This window comes from Mirounga leonina, unplaced genomic scaffold (assembly GCF_011800145.1).
Source record: "Mirounga leonina isolate KUSES-001 unplaced genomic scaffold, KU_Mleo_1.0 Mir_91, whole genome shotgun sequence".
Lineage (NCBI taxonomy): Eukaryota > Metazoa > Chordata > Mammalia > Carnivora > Phocidae > Mirounga > Mirounga leonina.
Genome location: NW_023270839.1, coordinates 26,453,002 through 26,476,038, shown reverse-complemented (window position 1 = coordinate 26,476,038; position 23,037 = coordinate 26,453,002). Strand labels below are relative to the sequence as shown.

General features: G+C 33.6%; 1 protein-coding gene across 4 annotated transcripts in view; it reads left to right on the top strand.

Moving 5' to 3' along the window:
- Positions 1-23,037, top strand: part of TRPM7 (transient receptor potential cation channel subfamily M member 7) — a 118,449-nt gene that overhangs the window by 78,854 nt on the left and 16,558 nt on the right. For 3 of the 4 annotated variants that reach the window (XM_034994275.1, XM_034994277.1, XM_034994276.1), the window contains exons 22-31: positions 3,951-4,125; positions 6,287-6,413; positions 7,718-7,902; positions 8,582-8,714; positions 9,360-10,075; positions 11,831-11,901; positions 14,952-15,048; positions 17,485-17,555; positions 20,027-20,061; positions 21,942-21,967. In XM_034994275.1, coding sequence (XP_034850166.1) covers positions 3,951-4,125; positions 6,287-6,413; positions 7,718-7,902; positions 8,582-8,714; positions 9,360-10,075; positions 11,831-11,901; positions 14,952-15,048; positions 17,485-17,555; positions 20,027-20,061; positions 21,942-21,967 — 1,636 coding nt within the window. Of the gene's footprint in view, positions 1-3,950; positions 4,126-6,286; positions 6,414-7,717; positions 7,903-8,581; positions 8,715-9,359; positions 10,076-11,830; positions 11,902-14,951; positions 15,049-17,484; positions 17,556-20,026; positions 20,062-21,941; positions 21,968-23,037 lie in introns of those variants that run through there. The other variant, XM_034994278.1, reaches the window with a different exon arrangement.

Below are 23,037 nucleotides of genomic sequence, written 5' to 3'. Positions count from 1 at the left end.
CAGCTCCAATTCCCCACACTAATCTTGTTCCATTATTATGTATTTGCAAGATAATGCTAGCTAATGTGGTTTATGTCTTTAGGTTCCTCTTCCCTCCCGTCTTCACGGATTCAAACTATTTTTTAAAGTTCCAGTGAGAACATCTTTTCCTGATATAATATGTCCAATATCTTGCTCTTTCCTACAGGTTTAACCAACTGGCAGGTTTTCTTTTTTAAATGTAGATGTCAGGTTTAATGTGCAATTCCTTATGCATTGAACTGAAAAATCTAAAGTTTGTTGTCCTACTTCTGCCATAAACTGCTTTCAGTTTCCAGTGGTCAAAAAGGCAAACACTATTATACTATTGTTTTGTAAAAGTAACTTTTCCTTTCTTATTCTAAAATAATTATTCATTGTAGAAAATTTTAGTAAATACAAACTACTGTCCAGAGACATCCACTGTTAACAGTGTGGTGTATACTTTTTCCATCCTTCAAGACATACAGGAATACGTGCTTGTGTGTTAAACTCCACACAAATAAATGTATATAATAGCTTTATCAAAGTAGGCTGATTCTATGTGCTGTTTCGCAATTCTTTTTAAAGATCTGCCCCCTTTTAATAAATATAAAAATCTGTCCCTAGAGTTTCTGAAACCCTTTTCCTTAATTGTGGAAAATCTTTCTCTTCTAAATTAAATTTACCTTTTAAATAATCCCACTAGCTCATAGGATTATGAGCATTATGAAAATAAGATTTTTTTAAAGTTTTCTAAATATAAAGTTTAATTATTTGCTTTTTGAGACTACACATTCCCCTCCAGGAGAATGTGTCCTCTATTTCACCAGTCGAGAATTACTGGTTTACTGTTTGTCATATCAAAGAAGTATAAGTATTCACTATTCATCCATTTTGTATTCTTTCATAAAGTAGTGTTTCCAGGAAAAGTTAGGGGATTTAAGGCTTGTAGGGAAGAATTGGTTTTAGCCTAAAATTTTAGCATGCAAGAAGGTGCTCCAGCTCTCATTGCCTACCCTTACTGACTTAGTGGTATCAGGTTAATGTAATGGTAGTATACAGTAAATTAGAGGTATAGGAAATACAGAAGTGAACAGCCATAATAATAAAAGATGGAAATCGGGAAAATAGGGGGAAGCCAAGAGAAAGAAATAGAAGCTGACTGGATTTTCATCTGAATCTTGCCTCTCACATGCTCGCAGCACTCCTGCCAATTCTCCCATCCAAGTTCTGAGGAGCTTGAATATATATTTCATTTTCTTCTTTATCTGTGATTTTTAGAACTACCCTCCACCAGGAGTATTTATGTCTTTCCCCTCTTCAACCAGTCATTTATCACATCATTGTCTGTTTCTCCTAGTGCCGTTTTCCCTTTCTACCCCCTTTAGAACTTTCAAAATGGTTGATATTCTAATTATCTGTTTAAACTAGGTGCTGCGGAGTGTAAGAAATCCTTCATTAAAGTATACCTTTAAATAATGAATAAAGGAGATGAATTTTATGGTAGTAGGTTCCTAGAGTAACTTAACATTGTTTCTTTTATCATTGTGTATCTATTATAAGCTGTGCACTATACTAACCTGAAACTACAGAGATAATAAAACATGGTCCAGAGCCTCATAGAACTCACAATTTAGTACATAAGACAAGCATGTGAACAGATAGATAGCTACAGAAAGATAAACTTGTGTGACGACTGATGAGATAGTACCTAATTCTGTCATAAAGGCTTTCACAAAAAATATGGTATTTGAAAGTTTGGCAAATAGGAACTTTTCCTGAGCAGGGAATTTCTAATCAGAGAAAAAAGCTTTGAAAAGTTTGAAGATACAAAAGATGAAAATAGAAGAAATACTCCTCACAGTTGATATCATTAATAAAGATCACACTTATGAAAATTGCATGGTAAATGCTAACCTTTTCCTATTCGCTCCATGTATCTGTACATTCAAGCTAGAAATCCTCATTTTAGATATGTGAAAATGGGATATTTAAATATTTTTAATTAAATTTAGATCAGCTATAGGGAAGGTTGTCAAATAGGCTTTATGTGAAAAGCATGAAATCCAGAGGCCTCTATGAATCATTAGTCATAGACTGAATAATTTTAAGATACCTCAGTACAAATTTGAGTATGGTTTTGAATTTTTGACTTGGCCTTTTTCTTTAATTACGGATAAATATTTGGATTCTATAATATTTCAAATGTCATGAATAATGTATCGATGATATGCCTTTTAAAATCTTTTATCCCAAGATTTTGTTGAAAATCTTGTTATTGAAAATATACATTCTCTTAGTGTGTATGTTAAACCCTCAAGGCATTATTTGACTGTTTTACAAGTAAGAGAACAATCTTGGAGAGTATTAGGACTCTTCGATTGCATGTCACAGAGACTCAACTCTAATTTAAAAAGGAAATTTATTGGCAGATGTGTAAGAATTTTAAAGATGAAGGATCAAGTCTAAATTATTACATATAAATCAATATTTTGAAATTTAAAAAATAAAAAAACCCAGACTTACTGTCCTCTTTAGCTTTCACATTCCTGCCTTCCATTTTTACTCTGACTATATATTCATTTGAAAAATACATGCAAATGTATAATTTTTTTAGGTTATTTTATTGCAATTACTGATTTTTTAGGTTGGTTTATTGCAGTTGTTGGTAAAGTACAGATTTATTGTAAATGTAGTCTACCTTGATCTGCGTGGGTTTTCCACTAGTAGATTATTTGTGGATGAATACTACATTGTTGGAGTGAGACAACATTCACTTTTTTAAGTATAAATGCTGAGCATTCGTACCCCTAATTAAGTGGATAGAAATTAAAGTTCTGTTATAGGATTTTACTTCACTCTTAGTTTTCTTGAGTAATGATTTCAAAATTCACATTGTGACTTAATAAAAATTATTTTTCATTGATTTATTAGGTGATAGCCCAATTAGGATTTTTTCAACTTTGTTGAAATTAAAGAATTAAAGACTACCTGATTTGTAAAAGGAATTTTTAACCAGTTAATTGGTGTCAGTTATTTTTTCAACACCCATGATGATAATTCCAGTTTGTTTTATTTAGCTCCTAGAGGTTTTCACAGTCCAGGATAAGGGACTGTGGTATAGAGTTTAGGGTTCAAGATGGGTGAGAAGAATGACTTTTTGTGTATGAAGTGGGCAAAGGACAGTTATCAAAGGGAGGTAGAAAAGTGAGTCTGAACCTCCAATACAACAACACAACAGTTTTAGGAAAGAGCACATAACAGAAATTGATTCCCTGAATCTGCCCGTGTGTCTATACCTCTTTAAATCTTCATGGACTCAAGATAGGCCGACTGCAGTTGGAACCAGTGATATGGTTCATTACATAGAATGTGCCCCTTTTAATATTGATTGCTATTGATTTATTATCATACCAAAGAGATGGAGAAAGATATTTCATATCCAATATTCTAAAAACTGGGCACCCAGATTTACAAAGGGAAAGTCTTTAGTACTGATGTTCTATCTTAAGGGGACAAAAATTGCATTGGATGTTTCAAATCACATTTGGCAGTTTGTACTAGATTATTTTTTTCTTTGATAATTGCTGTTTACATGTACAGAGTTTTTATTTGCTTTGTATTTGATATTTTAGTTATATGTGATCTTTTTGTTTTCCTAATATTTGTTGAATTGGTGTTGTAATTATAATGAAGTTATTTACTTTTGGAGACTAAAAAAAAAAAAAAATGTGCCCCTGACCTATCTAGCTTCACAGATCAATTTTTATGTAATCTCCTTGATGTTAAGGTTTATGTAGTGATGAGATTTTCCTGAATGCTAATACTAGGAGTAAAAGGAAACTCAGAGATTCTAGTTATTTATCAGAACATTAGAACTATTTTAAGATGAAAAAATTGTCATTGTTTTTAAATTCCCATGTATTTTAACAGTGTTCATTTTTTAACAGGTAGCCAATATGTTCTACATTGTAGTGATTATGGCTCTTGTATTACTTAGTTTTGGTGTTCCCAGAAAGGCAATACTTTATCCTCGTGAAGCACCGTCTTGGACTCTTGCTAAAGATATAGTTTTTCATCCATACTGGATGATTTTTGGTGAAGTTTACGCATATGAAATTGATGGTAAGTGTTTATGTTTACAAATTCATCTTTTGGTTATTTTGTTTTGAAGTCAGACTTGCATTACAGTAGTATTACGTATTTTCACAAGTCAAACTATTATTACCAACCTGAGCCCTCCCAAAATACATTCGTTAATAAGCCCAGAAAAAAAACCTATAAAAATTAATCGAAAAAAGTATTTTAGAATTTTTTCGGCCACAAATGGAAATTTGGCCTAACCCGGCTTATACAATAAAGATATTTATTAGCTCATGTAACACAGAGTTAGAGGTAGAGTGGTCTTTGCAGTTTGTTAATTCATAGTTAAGGACACCTGTTCTTTTTCATTCCACTGCTTTGTAATCAGTGTGTGATTGATACAGGTTTCCCTTATAATTAGAAGACTGTCACTAGCAATGGGAGGAAAAGAGACAGGGTTTTCCATGGTTCTCTTAAGGGTGAAAAGTCCTTTTCCCCAAAAGCCTCCTATTGAACCTGTTCCTTAAATCTCATCAGCTCAAATTGGCTTCAGCCTTTATGTCTGAAACAGTTGGGGCAAGGGTAATAGGATTACATTGATTAGATCAATCATGGTAGGTTGGATAAACTCTTGAATTAACAAAATTCAACTGTGAACGCGTTTTGTGTGTAAGGTAATTTTTTTTTAATTGTTTTAGCTAATGGGGCTAAATAACTTGTGAACATAGGTGATGCTGCTGACTTTTGGGGATGTTCTTCTACTGACGTCCACATTTGCATTTTAGAATCTTTATTTGATTAGTTTGCTCTTGATCTCTTTTGCAGTTTCTCTCCTGTCTTTACTCTTCCCTCACCCCACACCTGTGTTGCTCCCTACCCACCTATTTATAGGTGATTAGGTCAGGGGATGGCTACATACTGGTCTTTGTTTTCAGATGTTGCTTAAAACAGTGAGGTTTTACCAGCCTGGTCAAACTTTGTGTTCAATGCTTTCCTGTTCGGTGCCATTTTCAGGTTTTCATTTTCTGCTCTTTTTCCATTGTGGCTCTAGTTTAGTTGTTATAAAGCACTGGATATAGCTTTTTAGTCTTCCTCATTCTCTTCCTTGGGTATTTGCTACATCAAACAAATCTGAATAGAATGGAAATTGACTGATAAAGCTTTTTAAGATTGAAAGAACCTTGTGCATTCATTTGCCTATGAAACAATTTATTTGAAAGGAATGATATAGCCATTGAGTGTTTTAATGGTGTATATGTTTTTAAACGATTACTAAAGAAATGCTAATTGTATTGTAAGCATTTACATAAAACTTGTCACTAATTCATGATTATTCAATTCTAATCCTTTCCCTATTTAAATTGTTTTTGCTTAATTCTTTAATACTCTGGTGGGTACTAAAGCTCTTCTCTTCCTTTTTTTTGGTTCAGCTGTGTTTTGGCTTCAGAAACATTCCTGGTGGGGTTAATGAAAAGCAAGGAATTCAGACCTAATCATTGTATATTTGAGAGGCACTTTAACCACTCTTTCAACCCTCTGGTGACATAAGATAAACTCAGTAATTTTTATATTTGTAAATTTACTGTGAGTTTACCATACTTTTTTTTTTTTTTTTTTAAGATTATTTATTTGGAGAGAGAGAGCACAAGCAGGGAGAGTGGCAGAGGGAGAGGGAGAAGCAGGCTCCACTGAGCAGGGAGCCTGACGTGGGGCTCGATTCCAGGACCCTGGGATCATGACCTGAGCCAAAGGCAGATGCTTAACCGACTGAGCCACCCAGGGGCCCCTACCATACTTTATTTATTTATTTATTTGACAGAGACAGACAGCGAGAGAGGGAACATAAGCAGGGGGAGTGGGAGAGGGAGAAGCAGACTTTCCGCTGAGCAGGGAGCCCGATGCGGGGCTTGATCCCAGGACTCTGGGATCATGACCTCAGCCGCTTAACTGAGCCACCCAGGCACCCCCAAAATTTTTCTATGTTGTAGTATTTTTAAGTTTTATTCCAAGTGCTTGCCCAGAAGCTTTTTTAAAGAGTCTGAAACAGATTTGTACATAATTGAAACTTCCTTAAAACAGACAAATACTAATTAAAAATAGTTAACTGGTGTAGAAACCAATTGCACTGTAATTTAACTAAAATTTAAATTTAAAAGGTTACTGGTGTGATTACTATATCTAATTTTTGTTCTTCTTTTCAAAGTGTGTGCAAATGATTCCACTATCTCTCAAATCTGTGGTCCTGGAACATGGTTGACTCCATTTCTTCAAGCAGTCTACCTCTTTGTACAGTATATCATTATGGTCAATCTTCTTATTGCATTTTTCAAGTAAGAATTTTATTCAGTTGCTTAATGAGATTTTAACATAAAATTCTCATTTTGAAGGAAATACACAAAATTTCCAATCTAAAGATTTTATTGAAGCTTAAGCTACTAAAATTATCTTTGAAAATTACAAATAAGAAGGCATACATTTTCAAATCAAATGAGACTTTAAGTTTGAGACTTAATTATATTTCAACATGCAGTTCTTTTATAAATATTAACCTTTATTTGGGATTTTTACTAAGTTGCCAAGGAATACATATGTTCAGTATATAAAACAGAAAGGCAAGTAGAAAATTCATCTATAGTCTCATTAATTAATTTTGGTGTACATCTTTCTGTTGTTTATTATGAATATATATGAACCATTTTTTCTCTTCAAAAATAACGTTCTTATATTTTGTATACTGTTTTAAACTAAGCAAAACATGAATATTATTCCACATTAATAAATATCTCTCTCCGGTTTATTTTTTAATGCCTACCTGGTATTCCATGATATAGACCTTAATTTTTCAACTAATATATTACATTGTTCAGTTAGATTGTTTATAATTTTTTTGTTCCCAAAAACCATGTTATGGTTAAATTTTTGATCATTCCTTAATTATGTCCTTAGATTGTTTTCCTAAAAGTAGAACTGTTCAGTATATGCATTTTAAGGACTTCATGCGTTTAAGCTAAAGTAGGCCTGTATCCCCACATCTCTGCCAACACTAGGTATTGTTATCTTCAAATGGTCGCTAATTTGATAGTACATAAAAGTATCTTGTTTTTATATGCACTTATTTTGTTGCTACTAAGATTGAATATTTTCTTATAGTTTTGTTATTTATATGTAACTTTAAAATCTTAAGATATTTTCTGCTCATTTTTCTGGGAGTTTGTAATTAAGACCCTCAACGATACCAAACTTGTGCCTTATACACTGCATGTATTTTTTCCAGTTTCTCATTTGCCTTTTTTTTTTAAGATTTTTTATTTATTTATTTGAGAGAGAGAGAGCACATGAGAGGGGGGAGGGTCGGGAGGGTCAGAGGGAGAAGCAGACTCCCTGCCGAGCAGGGAACCCGACGCGGGACTCGATCCAGGGACTCGATCCAGGGACTCCAGGATCATGACCTGAGCCGAAGGCAGTCGCTTAACCGACTGAGCCACCCAGGCGCCCATCTCATTTGCCTCTTTAGTCTTGTGTATAGTAGAGTAGTCTTTTGAATTCTTGTTTAGAACAGAATTGCAGTAAAATCTTTAGTATTTAAAACTTTATCATGTGATTTAGCTGTGTTTTATTTTTATTGTTACTCAAGCAATGTGTATTTACAAGTGAAGGCAATTTCCAATATTGTATGGAAGTACCAACGATATCATTTTATTATGGCTTATCATGAGAAACCTGTTCTGCCTCCACCACTTATCATTCTCGGCCATATAGTTTCTCTGTTTTGCTGCATATGTAAAAGAAGAAAAAAAGATAAGACTTCAGATGGACCAAGTAAGTAAAATATATTAAGGGAAATGTTTTTATTTTATCACTTATCAGTATTACCCTGAAGGTTAAGTATTAATTTTACTCAGAAGACGTAATTGGTTAATGTTACTATAAAAAGCTTTTGTTGAATTTGCCTGAACAAAAAGGAATTTTAAGTATAATATGGTATCTGTAAAAGTGAATTTAGTATGAAAGTTCTTTTTGAATATGGCATGTCAGTTTGTTTTTGTTAAAATGGTAATGTAAACCGTGACATTTTCTGTTCTACAAACCATTTTACTGCTCTGTAAACAACACTTTTAGTTTATTCTGTATACTACATGAGATTAATCATCATATCAAACTGTGCTTAAAATTTTACAGTGACTTTCTGTTCTACCAAATTGGTTCTTAAATTCCTCTACCTGGATAAATGAGGGAGAGGTATAAAGAGAGTTACAGGGGAAGAGTGTCCTATAGGAAAAGGAAATTAGAAGAGGAACAGGTACCTAAAACTGTTCTCCTGAGGAAAAAAAAATGGAAATACTTGTCCAGTGTTTTAGAAACACTACAGTAAAAAGAGAAAAAAATTACAGATGATGGATATAGTCGTATGAACCCTAAATAATTCATAAGACGCCTGAGCTATAATTTGATATCTTGATAGTCTTCATTGATTTTTTTTTTTCTTTTCCCTCTTTAGAACTTTTTTTAACAGAAGAAGATCAAAAGAAACTACATGACTTTGAAGAACAGTGTGTTGAGATGTATTTTAATGAAAAAGATGACAAATTCCATTCTGGGAGTGAAGAGAGAATTCGTGTCACCTTTGAAAGGTTCAGAATTTCTTTAATTATAATTGATTATATGTCACACTGGTTTCTCTTATGTCTTATACATGGTCATTGTTCAATTTATGATTGTCAAAATAAGTAAGCTTAGTAATAGTTTTATATATCGGAAGTCATTTCAGTTCTAATATTTAGTGTTAAGTCACTAAGTCAGTTTCTTATTATTGTTTAACATTTGTTACAGAGGACAGAAGAATTAATGTTCTTTACCAGTCAGTGGAGAGAAGTGAAACTATATTTTAAAGCATTGTTTTTGTTTTTGTTTTTGTTTTTCTCTAATGGCTTTGCTACATTCTGGAAGCAGATAGTATAGTTATAATAATGGTAATGGTAGTTCTCTGTATATGTAGCTTTATATACATTTTTGTGTGTGTTACTTTGATGAGGGGAAATTGTAATAATAAAAACGTTTTTTGAAATCTTGATTTTTATTATAATAGAATCAGCACCAGACCCTTCTTAAACATTAGGTGTGTCTTTTATAAATAAATAATCATTTTATTTTATAGCTTAGCTTGTTTGAGCGCATGTAAAATTTCTTTTTTACCATTGTCATTTATTGAGATTACAAAAAGAATCTCTAAAACATTAATTTTTAACATTTTTAAAAAGCCTGTGTTTTCCGTACAGGGTGGAGCAGATGTGCATTCAAATTAAAGAAGTTGGAGATCGCGTCAACTATATAAAAAGATCATTACAGTCATTAGATTCTCAAATTGGCCATTTGCAAGATCTTTCAGCCCTGACTGTAGATACATTAAAAACGCTCACTGCCCAGAAAGCTTCGGAAGCTAGCAAAGTTCACAATGAAATCACACGAGAATTGAGCATTTCCAAACATTTGGCTCAAAACCTTATTGACGATGGTCCTGTAAGACCTTCTGTATGGAAAAAGCACAGTGTTGTAAATACACTTAGCTCCTCTCTTCCTCAAGGTGGTCTTGAAAGTACTAATCCTTTTCTTTGTAATATTTTTATGAAAGATGAAAAAGATCCCCAGTGTAACATATTTGGTCAGGATTTACCTGTAATACCCCAGAGAAAAGAATTCAGTTTCCCAGAGGCTGGTTCCTCTTGTGGTGCCTTATTCCCAAGTGCTGTTTCTCCTCCAGAACTGCGACAGAGAGTACATGGGGCAGAAATGTTAAAAATGTTCAGTAAAAATAAAAAACTAGGCAGTTCTTCTAATAGCATACCACACCTGTCATCCCCACCAACCAAATTTTTTGTTAGTACACCTTCCCAGCCAAGTTGTAAAAACCGCTTAGAAACTGTAACCAAAGATCAAGAAATTGTTTGCTCTAAAGCTGCAGAAGGAGATAATGTAGAATTTGGAGCATTTGTAGGTAAGTTTGGCAAAGTAATATTTGTATATCAGTATAATTTTTTTATTAAATTATCATCTTAGAAATAAATAACTAATAAAATCATGCACTTATGTGATAAGTGGGCTTCGTTTCATAGAATATAGTTCTAAAATTTTTTAAAGGATTCGAGTGGGGGAAATAGGTTGAATTGAGCTATAGTAGTTCTATTGGCACATACCTCTTTGGTGAATTTACTATAGTAAGTTTGTATATAAAACTTATTTGGGCTCTTCCTTTTGATTTTGAGAATCTTCTCTTGAATTTGGTTAACTTGTTGAAAGAACCTGAGTGATTCATAAATACTAGATACTTGGTGAATAATAGAAAGGTACAGGGGAGGCTAGAGAGAAAAAACTGGAAAAGAGCAGTGTCTTCTAAATTGTGTGACCATACAATTTTTCATCTCAACCAGTACCCTTTTGATAGTGAAAGGGTACACTAATAATTACAATTAGGCTAACAGGGAAAGCCAGGACTCACTATACCCAGAGGAGAGCATTTCAGAAAGGAATGATTCATTCTTATACTTCAGATAGCTAAAGTAAAATAAGGACTGAAAATATATTTATTTTGGCAATGATAACAAATTAATGGCCTTGGTGGAATCTGCTTCAGTGAAGTGGTTGAGGGAGAACCCAGATTATATCGAAATAAAGTGTGAATGGGAGGAGGGAATGTAAAGAGTAGGACTTGGGGGGCAACTATAAAGGTCACTATGAAGGTAAAAAGAAAGAAATAACTTATACTGTGGTTTGTAGCTAAGGTTTTTTTATTTGTTTTGTTTTTAATGATGGGGGAGACCTAAGCATATTTTAATGTTGACAGTGTGCCATATGGAAGGAAAAGGTGAAGAGAGAATACTTCATAGAGCTAGCTAGGTCTCTAGTATTTGGAAGAATATAGTGTTCTAACAGTCTTCCTGTTATATTAGTAAAGATTAAAGTATTTAACAAAGAGTTCTTAGAAAACAACTTGGGTTGTTTGTGGGCATGACCAGAGTGTTCTGAGGCCCTCTGTCTCTTCAGGTTTGAATTTTTCCATCAGGTGGCTTCCTAACCTTTGTCTTAGAACTTGTTTGAGCCTTCCCAGCTTAGAAATTTACCTAGTCATGGAACATATATGGAGATTGCCAGAGAATAGAGTTATGTCCATGTAATCTCCACATTGAGGCCAACCCTGTAAGTTATCTAGGTACTGCGTATATGATCTCTACTGCTAGGCTATGTGCAGGTCACTGTGGATTTATAGAGACAACTTTTCCTGCATAAAATCTATCCCAGTTTATTTTTTAAAAGTACATTTTAGTCTGTATGTTAGTATATTGCCACTGGGATGGATATGTATAGATACCTACATATTTATCTCTGCATATGATTTGTGTGTTCGTGTGTGTGTAGTGGATATATTATATATGTGTTACATATGTAATTTTATATTTTATGAATAGTAAAAGTAACTGCTTCCCTTTTTTCTTTTTAAATTTCAAGCAATTCATATCACATGTTGGATTCTTTGAGGAGGCCTTTGGCTTTCGCTGTTACTGTAAAACGAACTATTAATCTTCTCTAGCTTCTTGACAGATTTTTTTGTATATATCAAAAGATCTACAGGAAACTTCAGAGCCATCAAAACTACTTTAAAAACAACATAAATCACTTGTTTATGTAGACTTTAGGCAATGACATTATTTTGATAAAAAATAAATATTTTTTGTTATAATTTTTTCTCTTTAAGGACACAGAGATAGCATAGATTATTTGCAGAAGTTTAAAGAAACATCAAACAAAATAAAAGAAATAATATCCGTAAGTAAATCCTTATAACAGCACAATTCAATCTTATTTTGCTATTTGGGGGTTTAGTTCAAAATAGAATTAAACATTTCAATAAAAATGCAGTTTTAGCAGAGACCATCATCAACATGATTATCCCAAATATTTAAAGCTATACACCATTTAAAAAGAAGAAACAGGGCGCCTGGGTGGCTCAGTTTAAGCATCTGCCTTCAGCTCAGGTCATGATCCCTGGGTCCTGGGATTGAGTCCCACATCGGGCTCTCTGCTCAGCAGGGAGTCGGCTTCTCCCTCTCACTCTCCCTTTGTGCCCACCACCTTGCTCTCTCTCTCTCTCTCAAATAAAGAAAATCCTTAGAAAAATATATATGAAAAAAATCTGCAGTTAGCTTGCATTTTTTTAAATGATGAAAAAAAAAAACACCTATTTAACATTTCTCTTTTTAAAAATGTTTCTCCCTATACATTTCCCCTTGACTAAATACTGAGCTGAACTCTTTCCCAGGCCCAAAAGTTTATTAGAACATAACCCTGTCTGTCAAGGAACCTGTAGCCAAGCAGTAAAAAGCTGAATATGCCAGTAACTACAATATAATGTGCAGGTGTAAGATATTCAATAAATGTTTGTTAAATAAATTTTTAAATGTATAGAACAATGAATGAAAAGTATTTCTTAACTGTTGCTCTTGTAAATACCCATAATGATAGTCTTAATATGAGGGAAAGGAACCAGTAGGGAAACCTTTTTTTTTTAGGTTGTAGGTCTTGTTTTATCTTTGAGTTTCTTACAAGGAGGGAGAGCTGACTGGGAATTATAATTTAAAAAGCAAGAAGACATAGATGGAGTGAAATTGAGCATTTAGATGATAAGGATAAAAAGTATATAGCTTTTTGCAGATAGGAAGAGTGACAAAAGAAATTGTCGCACAGATGTTTTGAGTTGGAAAGAAAGAATGCTAAAACTCTTCTCTAACTTACCATTTAAGAATCTGTGTGTTTCGTTGTATATAAATTATGCAAAACAGTTTTAAAATTAAAGGGGATAAAAAATAATCTGGGGAGTTGTTCATACTCTTAAGGCATTTGTTTTTCTAGTAAGGCTGGTGGAAAGCACGGATGGAGTACATGAGAAAGAGAAGGTTTAAGGTAACCATTGTGTGAAGTTATTAAGGAGTCAAGAGAAAACCAAGAATATGATTTCTCACCTGTAGAGTTGAAATAGCATGAATTTTTTACTAGCCATATCAGCATTTGAATTTTAGCCAGGAAAACTGAAGGCTGGGAGTGGATATGGGGAAAGTAAATCTTTGGAGTGATTCTGACTTCAGAGGATTGGCTTGACACTACAGTAAAAGATTAGAACTGTTAACTAATTGCAAATCTTAGAGTTGTCAAACTCAAGTTAGAACCTCAAATTCACCATCGTCTTCTTGCTCAGCAGACCTATTTCTCCTTCTGTATTTCCAAGCCTCTGTTAATAACATCAGCATTCTAGTTTACCAGGGCAAAACTGCACTCCTACTTCTCTCACCCATTTAACAAACAAGTCTAACTCATTTTGCTTCTTAAATATTTTTTTAGTATCTCTGCTTCTCTGAGTCCTCAGTAACAATTACAGTTACCCTGACTTAGGCTGTCATTTTCTAATATGTATTTCATTGAACTTTTAAAATGTCTCTACAAGTGTCACAATGGCAGTTTAAAGAATTGTATCAGCACATTCTTGTGGCATCATTTTGCTATAGTGAAGCACTTGATGTACATAGGAAGTCATTTAGGATAAATGGACATTCCTTAATGGGAAAGGGTATACGTCAAAGTTTCCCCACAGATTTTGCCTTTTTAAAATGAACCTATTAAATGAACGTAAAGCCAGGACTATGCTAAAAATTTTCAAGTGGGCAGGTAACTTCCTGGTACAAGTAAGAAGAAATTACAAGTTTCTGTGAGTAGGCAGAAAACTGGTGGCTGTGTTTTGAATTAAACAGTTTTGAGTAATTCACTTGGAGAAAAAACTTCCCAGAAAAATGCACATATACAAAATTTTATCTATTTAAGGTATGTGGAGTTTTACAAATACCTTGAAGCCCATCATCAATCCTGCACTGGAATTTCTGTCGTAGATGGTTCTAATAAAACTGATGTGCCATTGCATCAAAGAGTATATATCAAGGAAAGCACTTAAATAAAACAAATAAGAAATAGCTAAAACTGGTTCTAAAAGAAAATAAAATCAGAAAGGAAATTGGAGTTGCATTGTGACTACAGATAAAAGGTTAGCACTCTCACTTGGGTATATCAATCAGCTGTATATGAAGAGTGCAGAGCATCAAAGGTAGAAAAGCTTCATTTTCTTGAGATATAAACTAAATTTACTTAATAAAAGTAATAGCTTATTGTAGTAGCAGTTTAAAACTCATTATTTCTGAGAGGTGGTAGAGGTTTGGGAATATTTTAAAGTTGCATAATAGTGTGTGACCTGTTTATGTTTGAAAAGAGAAAATAATGTGAATGTACTGGATTGTCCCCACATTAGTTTAATGCAGTTTGTTAGATCATCTGGGAAAATGTTTAGATAAAAAGAAGAAAGGAAGGGAGAACTAGACTTTGTTATACAAACAGCTTATATAATCAGTAAGAAAGCTACCCAGATATCCCTTCTTCCCCATAAAAACCACTTCTCTACCCTCCAAACTGTTAACAATCTGTCAGTGTTAGTATAAAATAGCTTTTTGTTTTTTAGGTGAAAAATGTTTTATTATTTTCCCCACCGTTTTTCATATTTTCCCCCAATTTTTATAAAGTTGTATCACTATGAAAAAGGATTCATTCAGATTGAGTTGTGAACAATGGATTTATGAACAAGCAAGTAGGATATTTTGATGCAGTTTTTTTAGATTGTCATTGAAGAAAATTTATAACCTGTAGTGTACTCTTTTGGTGTCCAGGTAGATTAAAGCATATTGAACTAAATAGATAGACAGAGACTTTTATACTACTTAGAACAGTTATTTGAAATTTAGTTTAATTGTTTTTAAATTGTGTATTTGTACAATATGCAGAATGATGTTCCTTCTGAAAACACTTGGAAACATTTGAGTTCTCATGCTGGATTTACTGAATGTCGCAAAACTTCTGTTCCTCTTCATTCAGAACAAGGTAATTTTTGACTACGTGAATTATGTTACCAAACATGATTATTTAATCTTTAAATGTATTTTATGTATGCCACACACCTGAACAGTGAATGTTTCAAGAGTCGAAAATGACAATTCTGGTCCATCATTGTTGCTTTAAGCTTGAATAAAACATATAATCCTAATTTTTTTTTTTTAACAAATTGTTTAGTATCTAAATATCAAATATAAAGCCTTGATTTTTACGAATCCGCTGATTTTAACCTTTACAAGTAAATCTGTGTTTGAATCTATATAGTCATTTAGTCAACATATTTTTCTAATCTAACTTTTAAAAATAGCTAATACTTCTGTTTGGTTCAGAATTGAAATACAAACACATACACAATATTATTATTCAGCTATTCATTAGTGTGCATATAACCTTTATAAGGTTCCTTAAGAAAAACATCACGACCGTGTCCACCTGACCATCATTTCCCCTTTCATTCTCTTTTGGTATAGAACAGTATCAATTTGGATATATTCCAGGAGTGCAAGTTGGTTTAACATTAACATAAAAAATAAAATTGATAAATAAAATTGATAAGGGGTGCCTGGCTGGCTCAGTCATTAGAGCATATGACTCTTGATCTTGGGGTTGTGAGTTCAAGCCCCATGTTGGGTGTAGAGCGCACTTAAAAAAAAAAAAATATATATATATATATATATATAACATGTATGTATAATTGATGCAGGATAGTAACAGATTAGAGGAGAAAAATCATTTGATCATTTCAGTAGCTGCAGAAAAGGCATTTGATGAAATTCTGCATCCATTCATGATTAAAACTCCTAGCAAAGTTAGAATGAAGTTTCCTTAATCTGAATTAAAGGTATCTGCAAAAAGTTACCACAAGTATATTTCATAATGTTATATTGAAAGCCAGATGGGGAATCAAGGCAGGGATTCTGGCTGTTATCATTTCTATGTAACATTCTAGCCGGAAAAATAAAAGTAAGAAAAAGAAATGGTAGAAAGATTAGGAGGGAAGAAATAAAACTCATTTTCAGTAACATGGATGTTATTTCTAAAGTTAGCATGCTTCTACTTTTGCATCCTCATATTTCAGTTTTAGACATCCTCATATTTCAGTATTGACCTTCCATTAAAGAAGACAAGGATTGAACTCATTGAACTCTTCCCTTCCCTCTCTCTGTTCCCCAAACATGCGTGCGCGCGCACACACACACACATCACATGTGCACGCATGTGCACATACTACACACACATTTACTCTTTCCCACCAATATAGTCCAGTTATAATTTTGGCTAGATCAACACTAGATTCTCTGCTATTTAACTACATTTTTTCAAGATACTCGGATACATAATGCATTCTCTCAGTTTCATTATCTTGAAAAAGTTTCGCCCAGACTCTTTTAATGTACTTCTATCTGGCGTTTTGGCCTCTACACTTGGAATACAAATTTTGTTCTAAGATTCTACATCACCATTCATTCTGAGGTTTTTCTTTATTGTATCATAAATGTGAATTCTAAGTTACTTTAGAATTTAACATCCTGACTTTTTAAAATAGGCTTAATTCTACAATTTATTTGGGATGAAAAAAACCGAGATATGATAAAGATGGCATCTTAAATCACAGGAGGAAAGATGAACTATTTTTTCCATTACTGTTAAAATGATGTATGTTAAAATGATGTATGTATAAGATTATTAATTGCAGGGGACGCCTGGGTGGCTCAGATGGTTAAGCATCTGCCTTCAGCTCAGGTCATGATCCCAGCGTCCTGGGATCGAGCCCCACATCGGGCTCTGTGCTCAGCAGGGAGCCTGCTTCTCCCTCTCCCTCTGCCTGCCTGTCTGCCTACTTGTGATCTCTCTCTCTCTGTCAAATAAATAAATAAAATCTAAAAAAAAAAAAATGTTTAAGATTATTAATTGCAGTGTTGTAATGGCAGGAGATTGAAATCATACCAAATGTCCATCTGTAGGAGTTTGGTTATTATTCTGTACAGTTATTGTATACCCATAGTACGAAGTTCAATATAGCATCAAAATAGAATAGAGACGTTTTCTGTGTACCGATAATGGAAAGATCTCCAAGCTTAAAGTTTAAAAATTTAACAACAAAAAATCCCCCCAAATATATAATATATATTATCCTATCATATATATTCATGGTAGGATATATAAGAAATTTGGGAATAGGAAGAGTAAGACTTTTTCCTTCATATTCTTTTATTTCTTACTGCCTTTTTACAAAAATAAATTGAATAATTTATTTGTCAAGAGACCTCTGGGCCTCATGTAACTCTTATCTTCAGCAGTGTTGGGAGAGGATAAATTACCTTATGGAAGTTTACACTATGTATAGAAGCACTTTGTGTTTGGTTAGTTGATAGCAAAAAAAATTTTTTGTTGTATCACTTATGTTTTAAATTTTTCTTTAAGTGGAAAGTAGCAGTAGAAGGCCATCTACAGAAGAAACTCATGAAGTAGATTCCAAAGCAGCTTTACTACCGGTTTGTACATTTCAATTAAACAAATGCGTATTTTAAAATACATATTTATTTAGGTATATATGTGTATATTTTTTTTTATATAATTTTATGTTTTTCATCATGATAAATGTAGTCTTTAATCCCCACCCCTATTTATCCCAAACCATCTTCCCTCTTCCCAAACCATCAGTTATTCTCTATAGTTAAAAGTCTTGGTTTGTCTCTCTATGTTTTTGTTTTTGTTTTTTTCCTTTGCTCATTTTGTTTCTTAATTCCACATATGAATAATCATATGGTATGTGTCTTTCTCTAACTTATGTCACTTAGTATTATACTGTGTAGCTCTATCCATGTTGTTGCAAGTGGCAAGGTTTTATTCTTTTTTATGGCTAAATAATATTCTGTGATATATATATACCATATCTTCTTTATCTATTCATCTATCACTGGATACTGGGTAGCTTCCATTGTTTGGGTATTATAAATAATGCTGCAGTAAACATAGGAGTGCATATATTCCTTGAATTAGTGTTTTGTATTTTTGGCTAAATATCCAGTAGTGCAGTTACTACATGACAGGGTAGTTCTGTTTTTAACTTTCTGAGGAACCTCCATACTGTCTTCCACAGTGTCTGTGTCAGTTTACATTCCCACCAGCAGTGCAAGAGAGTTCTTTTTTCTCCACATTTTTGCCAACACTTGTTTCTTAAGTTTTTGATTTTTGGCCATGCTGACAGATGTGAGGTAATACCTCATTGTAGTTTTGATTTGCATTTCCCTGGTGATGAGTGATGTTGAGCATCTTTTCATGTGTCTGTTGGCCATCTGTATGTCTTTGGAGAAATGTGTGTTCATGTCTTCTGCCCATTTTGATTGGATTATTTGTTTAGGGGTATTGAGTTGTATAAGTTCCACATATATTTTGGATACTAACCCTTTATTAGTTACGTCATTTGCAAATATATTCTCCCATTTCATAGGTTGCCTTATAGTTTTGTTGATTGTTTCCTTTGCTGTGCAGAAACTTTTTGATGTAGTCCCAATAGTTTATCTTTGCTTTTATTTCCCTTGCCTCAGGAGATATATCTAGAAAAATGTTGCTACGGCCAGTGTGTCAGAGAGATTATGGTCTGTGCAGTAGTTAGAAAATTTTAAAGAAAAGTTTGTGCAAAAGAAAGGCAGGAATCTCTGTACTGAGATTAATTATATGAAGTCATTCCCAGCCAATTAAGGTTAATACTTGATTTTTACAAACACTTTTTAAAAGCATACTCTGGCAAGCAAGACAAGTAGCTTGGGAAAAAGCAGAAGAATTGCTCCTACTCTTACTTATCCTGGATCATCAAGAACATACTAACTTCCATTCTGCTATAAGGAGATGGTATTATTGAAAATCACGTTATTAAAAAGATTATTTCAATGAGGAAAGGGGTTAGTGAACACAGTTTCATAGTAGCAGTTCCTCCTTTCTGGAAGGACCCATCCCGAACCTAAGCAGCATAGTTTTGCCATAAATAAAGTTCCATTGAAGATGACCCAACAATGCCAAATTACAAAACTTCTGGGATTCAAGTTACATAAACAATATTAAGCCTCTGATGACTTAAGATAATAGAATTATTGGTTACAGATTTAAAACAAGTATGATTAAAGTGATTAAAACTAAAAAGAGAAGGTATTACAAATATGGAAAAAAAAGAAAAGATACTGTTCAAAAAGTCCTGGAAAATTAGAAAAAAAATCTAGAATAAAAACTCATTGGGGGGCGCCTGGGTGGCTCAGTCGTTAAGCATCTGCCTTCGGCTCAGGTCATGATCCCAGGGTCCTGGGATCGAGTCCCACATCGGGCTCCCTGCTCGGCAGGAAGCCTGCTTCTCCCTCTCCCACTCCCCCTGCTTGTGTTCCTGCTCTCGCTGTCTCTCTCTCTGTCAAATAAATAAATAAAATCTTTAAAAAAAAAAAACTCATTGGGGGTTATGATAACATAGATCAAGCACTGCTAAATTACTAAATTGGATCAGAATGTAATTACATAGTTAAAATTAGATGGAAAAAACTGCAGAATAAAAATAATACACACATATACAGAAAAGGGCTTCAATGAAATATGCCTAAATGTTTTTCGTAATTTGTTGACAGTGCGCATGATTTTAATTTTACTCTTTATACTTTGTTGTGTTTTTCTTTTGATGATGGGCACATATTATTTTAGAATATAAAATTGTCATCAGAAAAAAAGAAACTAGCTAGACTATAATTATGTTGTAGGAAATAACAATCATAATATTCTTTATTCTAACCTTGTGGAGTGGTCTTAAGGTAATTATATCCATTTATTATTTTATTTGTTCAGTTGTATGAAACAAGGACTTCACATTAATTTTTCAGCCCTTCGTTCTTAAAACATACTGTATGAAACAAAATAGGGCTAAACAGTTATGCTTCGTCTAGAGATTTTTTTAACTTTTGGTTTGTGTTTGTTTTGACTAAAGGATTGGTTACAAGATAGACCATCAAACAGAGACATGTAAGTAAGCCTTTTCTCGTCGTTAATCTGAAAAGTATCATAGTTATTGGATGTTGTCTTTTTTCTGTTCTTTTTGCCATTTCTTAAATACTCCTTTATATATGGATGATGATTATTTATTCTGTGCCTCTTGTCTTTACATAGAAGAGATTAGGGAACTCATTTTTTATGAGTTAATGTATACGTTTTAAGTTGTTATTTTATATAGTTATACAATTATTATAGCCATACTATAATTACTGTCTACTAAAATCTTCCTTATGATTATGATTTTATTTAGTCCTCTTTCCAGCTTGCTGTTGAATAAATTTATTCAAAGGTCTAGTTTGACACTTTAGTTTTGCGCTTGGCTAACTTCTGTGCCCATTGTAATCAACAAGCCTCACACCTGCTTTTGGAAAGATAATTAGAGCAGTAATTATGCAGTATACATTAGAAAGTCTGCATACAAGGAGAGCCACTACAAAGCTGATATGATAATTCAGAACCAAAAGTAGAAACAAAAGGCATTCTGACAGGTGATCATCCCCAGAAAGTAAAAATTTTTAGTACAGATTAAACATAAAGAAGAATCAAAGATAAACTATGTGTTTCCAGCCTGAGAATTAGTATTTTAGGATTCTAAAGAACATTAAAAAAAAAAGTCCTCATGTTTTGACGCCCATTTGATACTGGAAGCATGGTAGAGTTTCAGATATTCCTACTTGAGAAGGAAATTATTGTGTATTCCACAGTGTTCCCTATTTTCTTCTGTCCCCAAGAAATATATGTGAATATATAGAGAAGAAAATAAACCAGGTGCCAAATGGATTGCAGTATTCAAGTTCTTTGGATATTCTGGGCCTGTATGGCATTCGGAAGACCAATCTCTAGTCAGATCTCTTCAGAGTATACTGTCTTTTATAACCAAAACCATAGGGTGTAAATACAGAATAGGTACTTGAAGTTGATGTTAACTCAGCTAGCAAAAAAACGTCTCATAGAATGTTGAGCCATAGAAATACCCAGAGAGGTGGAGTTGGTTAGCACTCTTTGGGTACTGAGGAAAGAGTAGTTTATTAGCAGCAAAGGGATGAGGCTGGGGTCAAAAATACTTCCTATACTAAAATATTTATATTAAGGTGAAAATCAATAGGAAGCATCAGGATCAGATCGAAGGTAAGAGCTAGAAAGAGACTGCAAAAGTTCTCTACTTGAGAGGTCCTTTCTGAATCTGGTCTTTTTTTAGTCCTGAGCAAGGCCCCAAAGCTGTATGATGGGAAAGCTAAGCTTCTAACCCATTCTGTTTGATTCTCACTGCATTCTCCTTTCTACTATACTTGATTTGCACTGGAATCCATGGAATTAATAGAACTTCCACTTGGTACCAATGTATGTTGTTATAAATAAATATGTTCGACATTGGAAAAAATTTTTTCAGCATTATAAATTGAGCTTTGCCAAATGACATTTATTTCCTGTTCTCTCAGTTTTTTGCCCATCAATTCTGTTGGAAGTATTTTTAGAATTCTGCAGTTATTTCAGGGCGTTCTTAAAGTATAGTAAGAATTAATCTCCACGAATAGAGAAGTCATGGAATATTTTACTTTATTAGTACTAGAACCTTCAATTTGGCAGCAAACTACTGATAATATTTATGTAAGCATAAATTGGGGGTACAAGTTGTTGATAAAGTGTATGTATATTGACATTCATATCCATGTATGCATTTGGCATTGGCCTAAGGGAAATGGCATATATCCAAACAAAAGTGAGTCTGAATCTCAGAATTACTTTAATAGTGTTCTATTAAATAATCGTAATAACTTTACAAAATAAAAAAGTATGTGGTAGCCAAAACAAAAGTTGTGTCACAACTTAGATTTTTTGGTTTTCTTTAGGCCATCTGAAGAAGGAACATTAAATGGTGAGTCCATGTGGTAGATTTAATGTGAAAAAATGAGGATTACATATGATCTTTTATAGCAAATACCACATTATCCTAGCTAAGAAACTTTAGGCTGCATGTTTGAAAGAGCCAAGTTAGTAAAAATTTCTTCCCTCAGCTAGTTTCTCTTCAGTATAGCAGCTTCACAAATACATGAACTCACCATGTAAATGATATCATGTCTTTACTGTCACCCCACCCCCCTTCATCCCTGTGACCTAGCCTGCTCTTTCCTTTATAGTCCCTGTTTTAGTGAATGATACTCTTTCAGTCAGGTCAAACCTAAGAAGGAGTTACTTTTGACCCCCTTGACCTTGCACTCACAAAGTCCTGTTGTATTTACCTCTTAAATATCTCTAGAATCCATCGTCCACTGTACATCCTGCTTCTGCTTTCCGTTTACCCCTTCATCATTTTTTAAACCTTTTACTGAAGTGTATAACATGCATACAAAAAAAGTAGAGCTAAGCCTCCACCTCAGTGAATTCTCACTAGGTGAGTAACTCATACCAATGTAATCAGCACCCAGATCACAAAACAGCTCCTCATGTCCTCTTGTTGTAACCTCTCCCCCTAAATAACACAGTGTATTAGTTTTGTCTGTGTATATGGAATCATAAAGTATATACTTTTTGTCTGGCTTTTCCTCCTAACATATGTTTATGAGATTCATCAATATTTTTGTGTATAGTGGTAGTTGGTGCATTCTCATTACTACACAGTATTTCCTTGTGTGAATATATTGAGTTTATCCATTCTGTTATTTGATGGGCATTTCAGTAGCTTCCACTGTATGATTATTATGAATAGTATTGTTATGAGCATTCTTGTTCATGTTGTTTGGTAAACATGTATTTTCTGTTGGGCATGTACCTAGGAATGGACTTCTGGGTGGTAGGGTATGTGTATATTCGCATTTAGTAGTTACTGCCACGTAGGTTTTTTAGACTTGTGCCAGTTAGCCTCCCTTCCATTCTGTCTACTGTTCTGCCACCAGACTGATGCTCTTCTGCTTTACATTTTCCCCTCTGTCATTCCTTTCTTAGCGT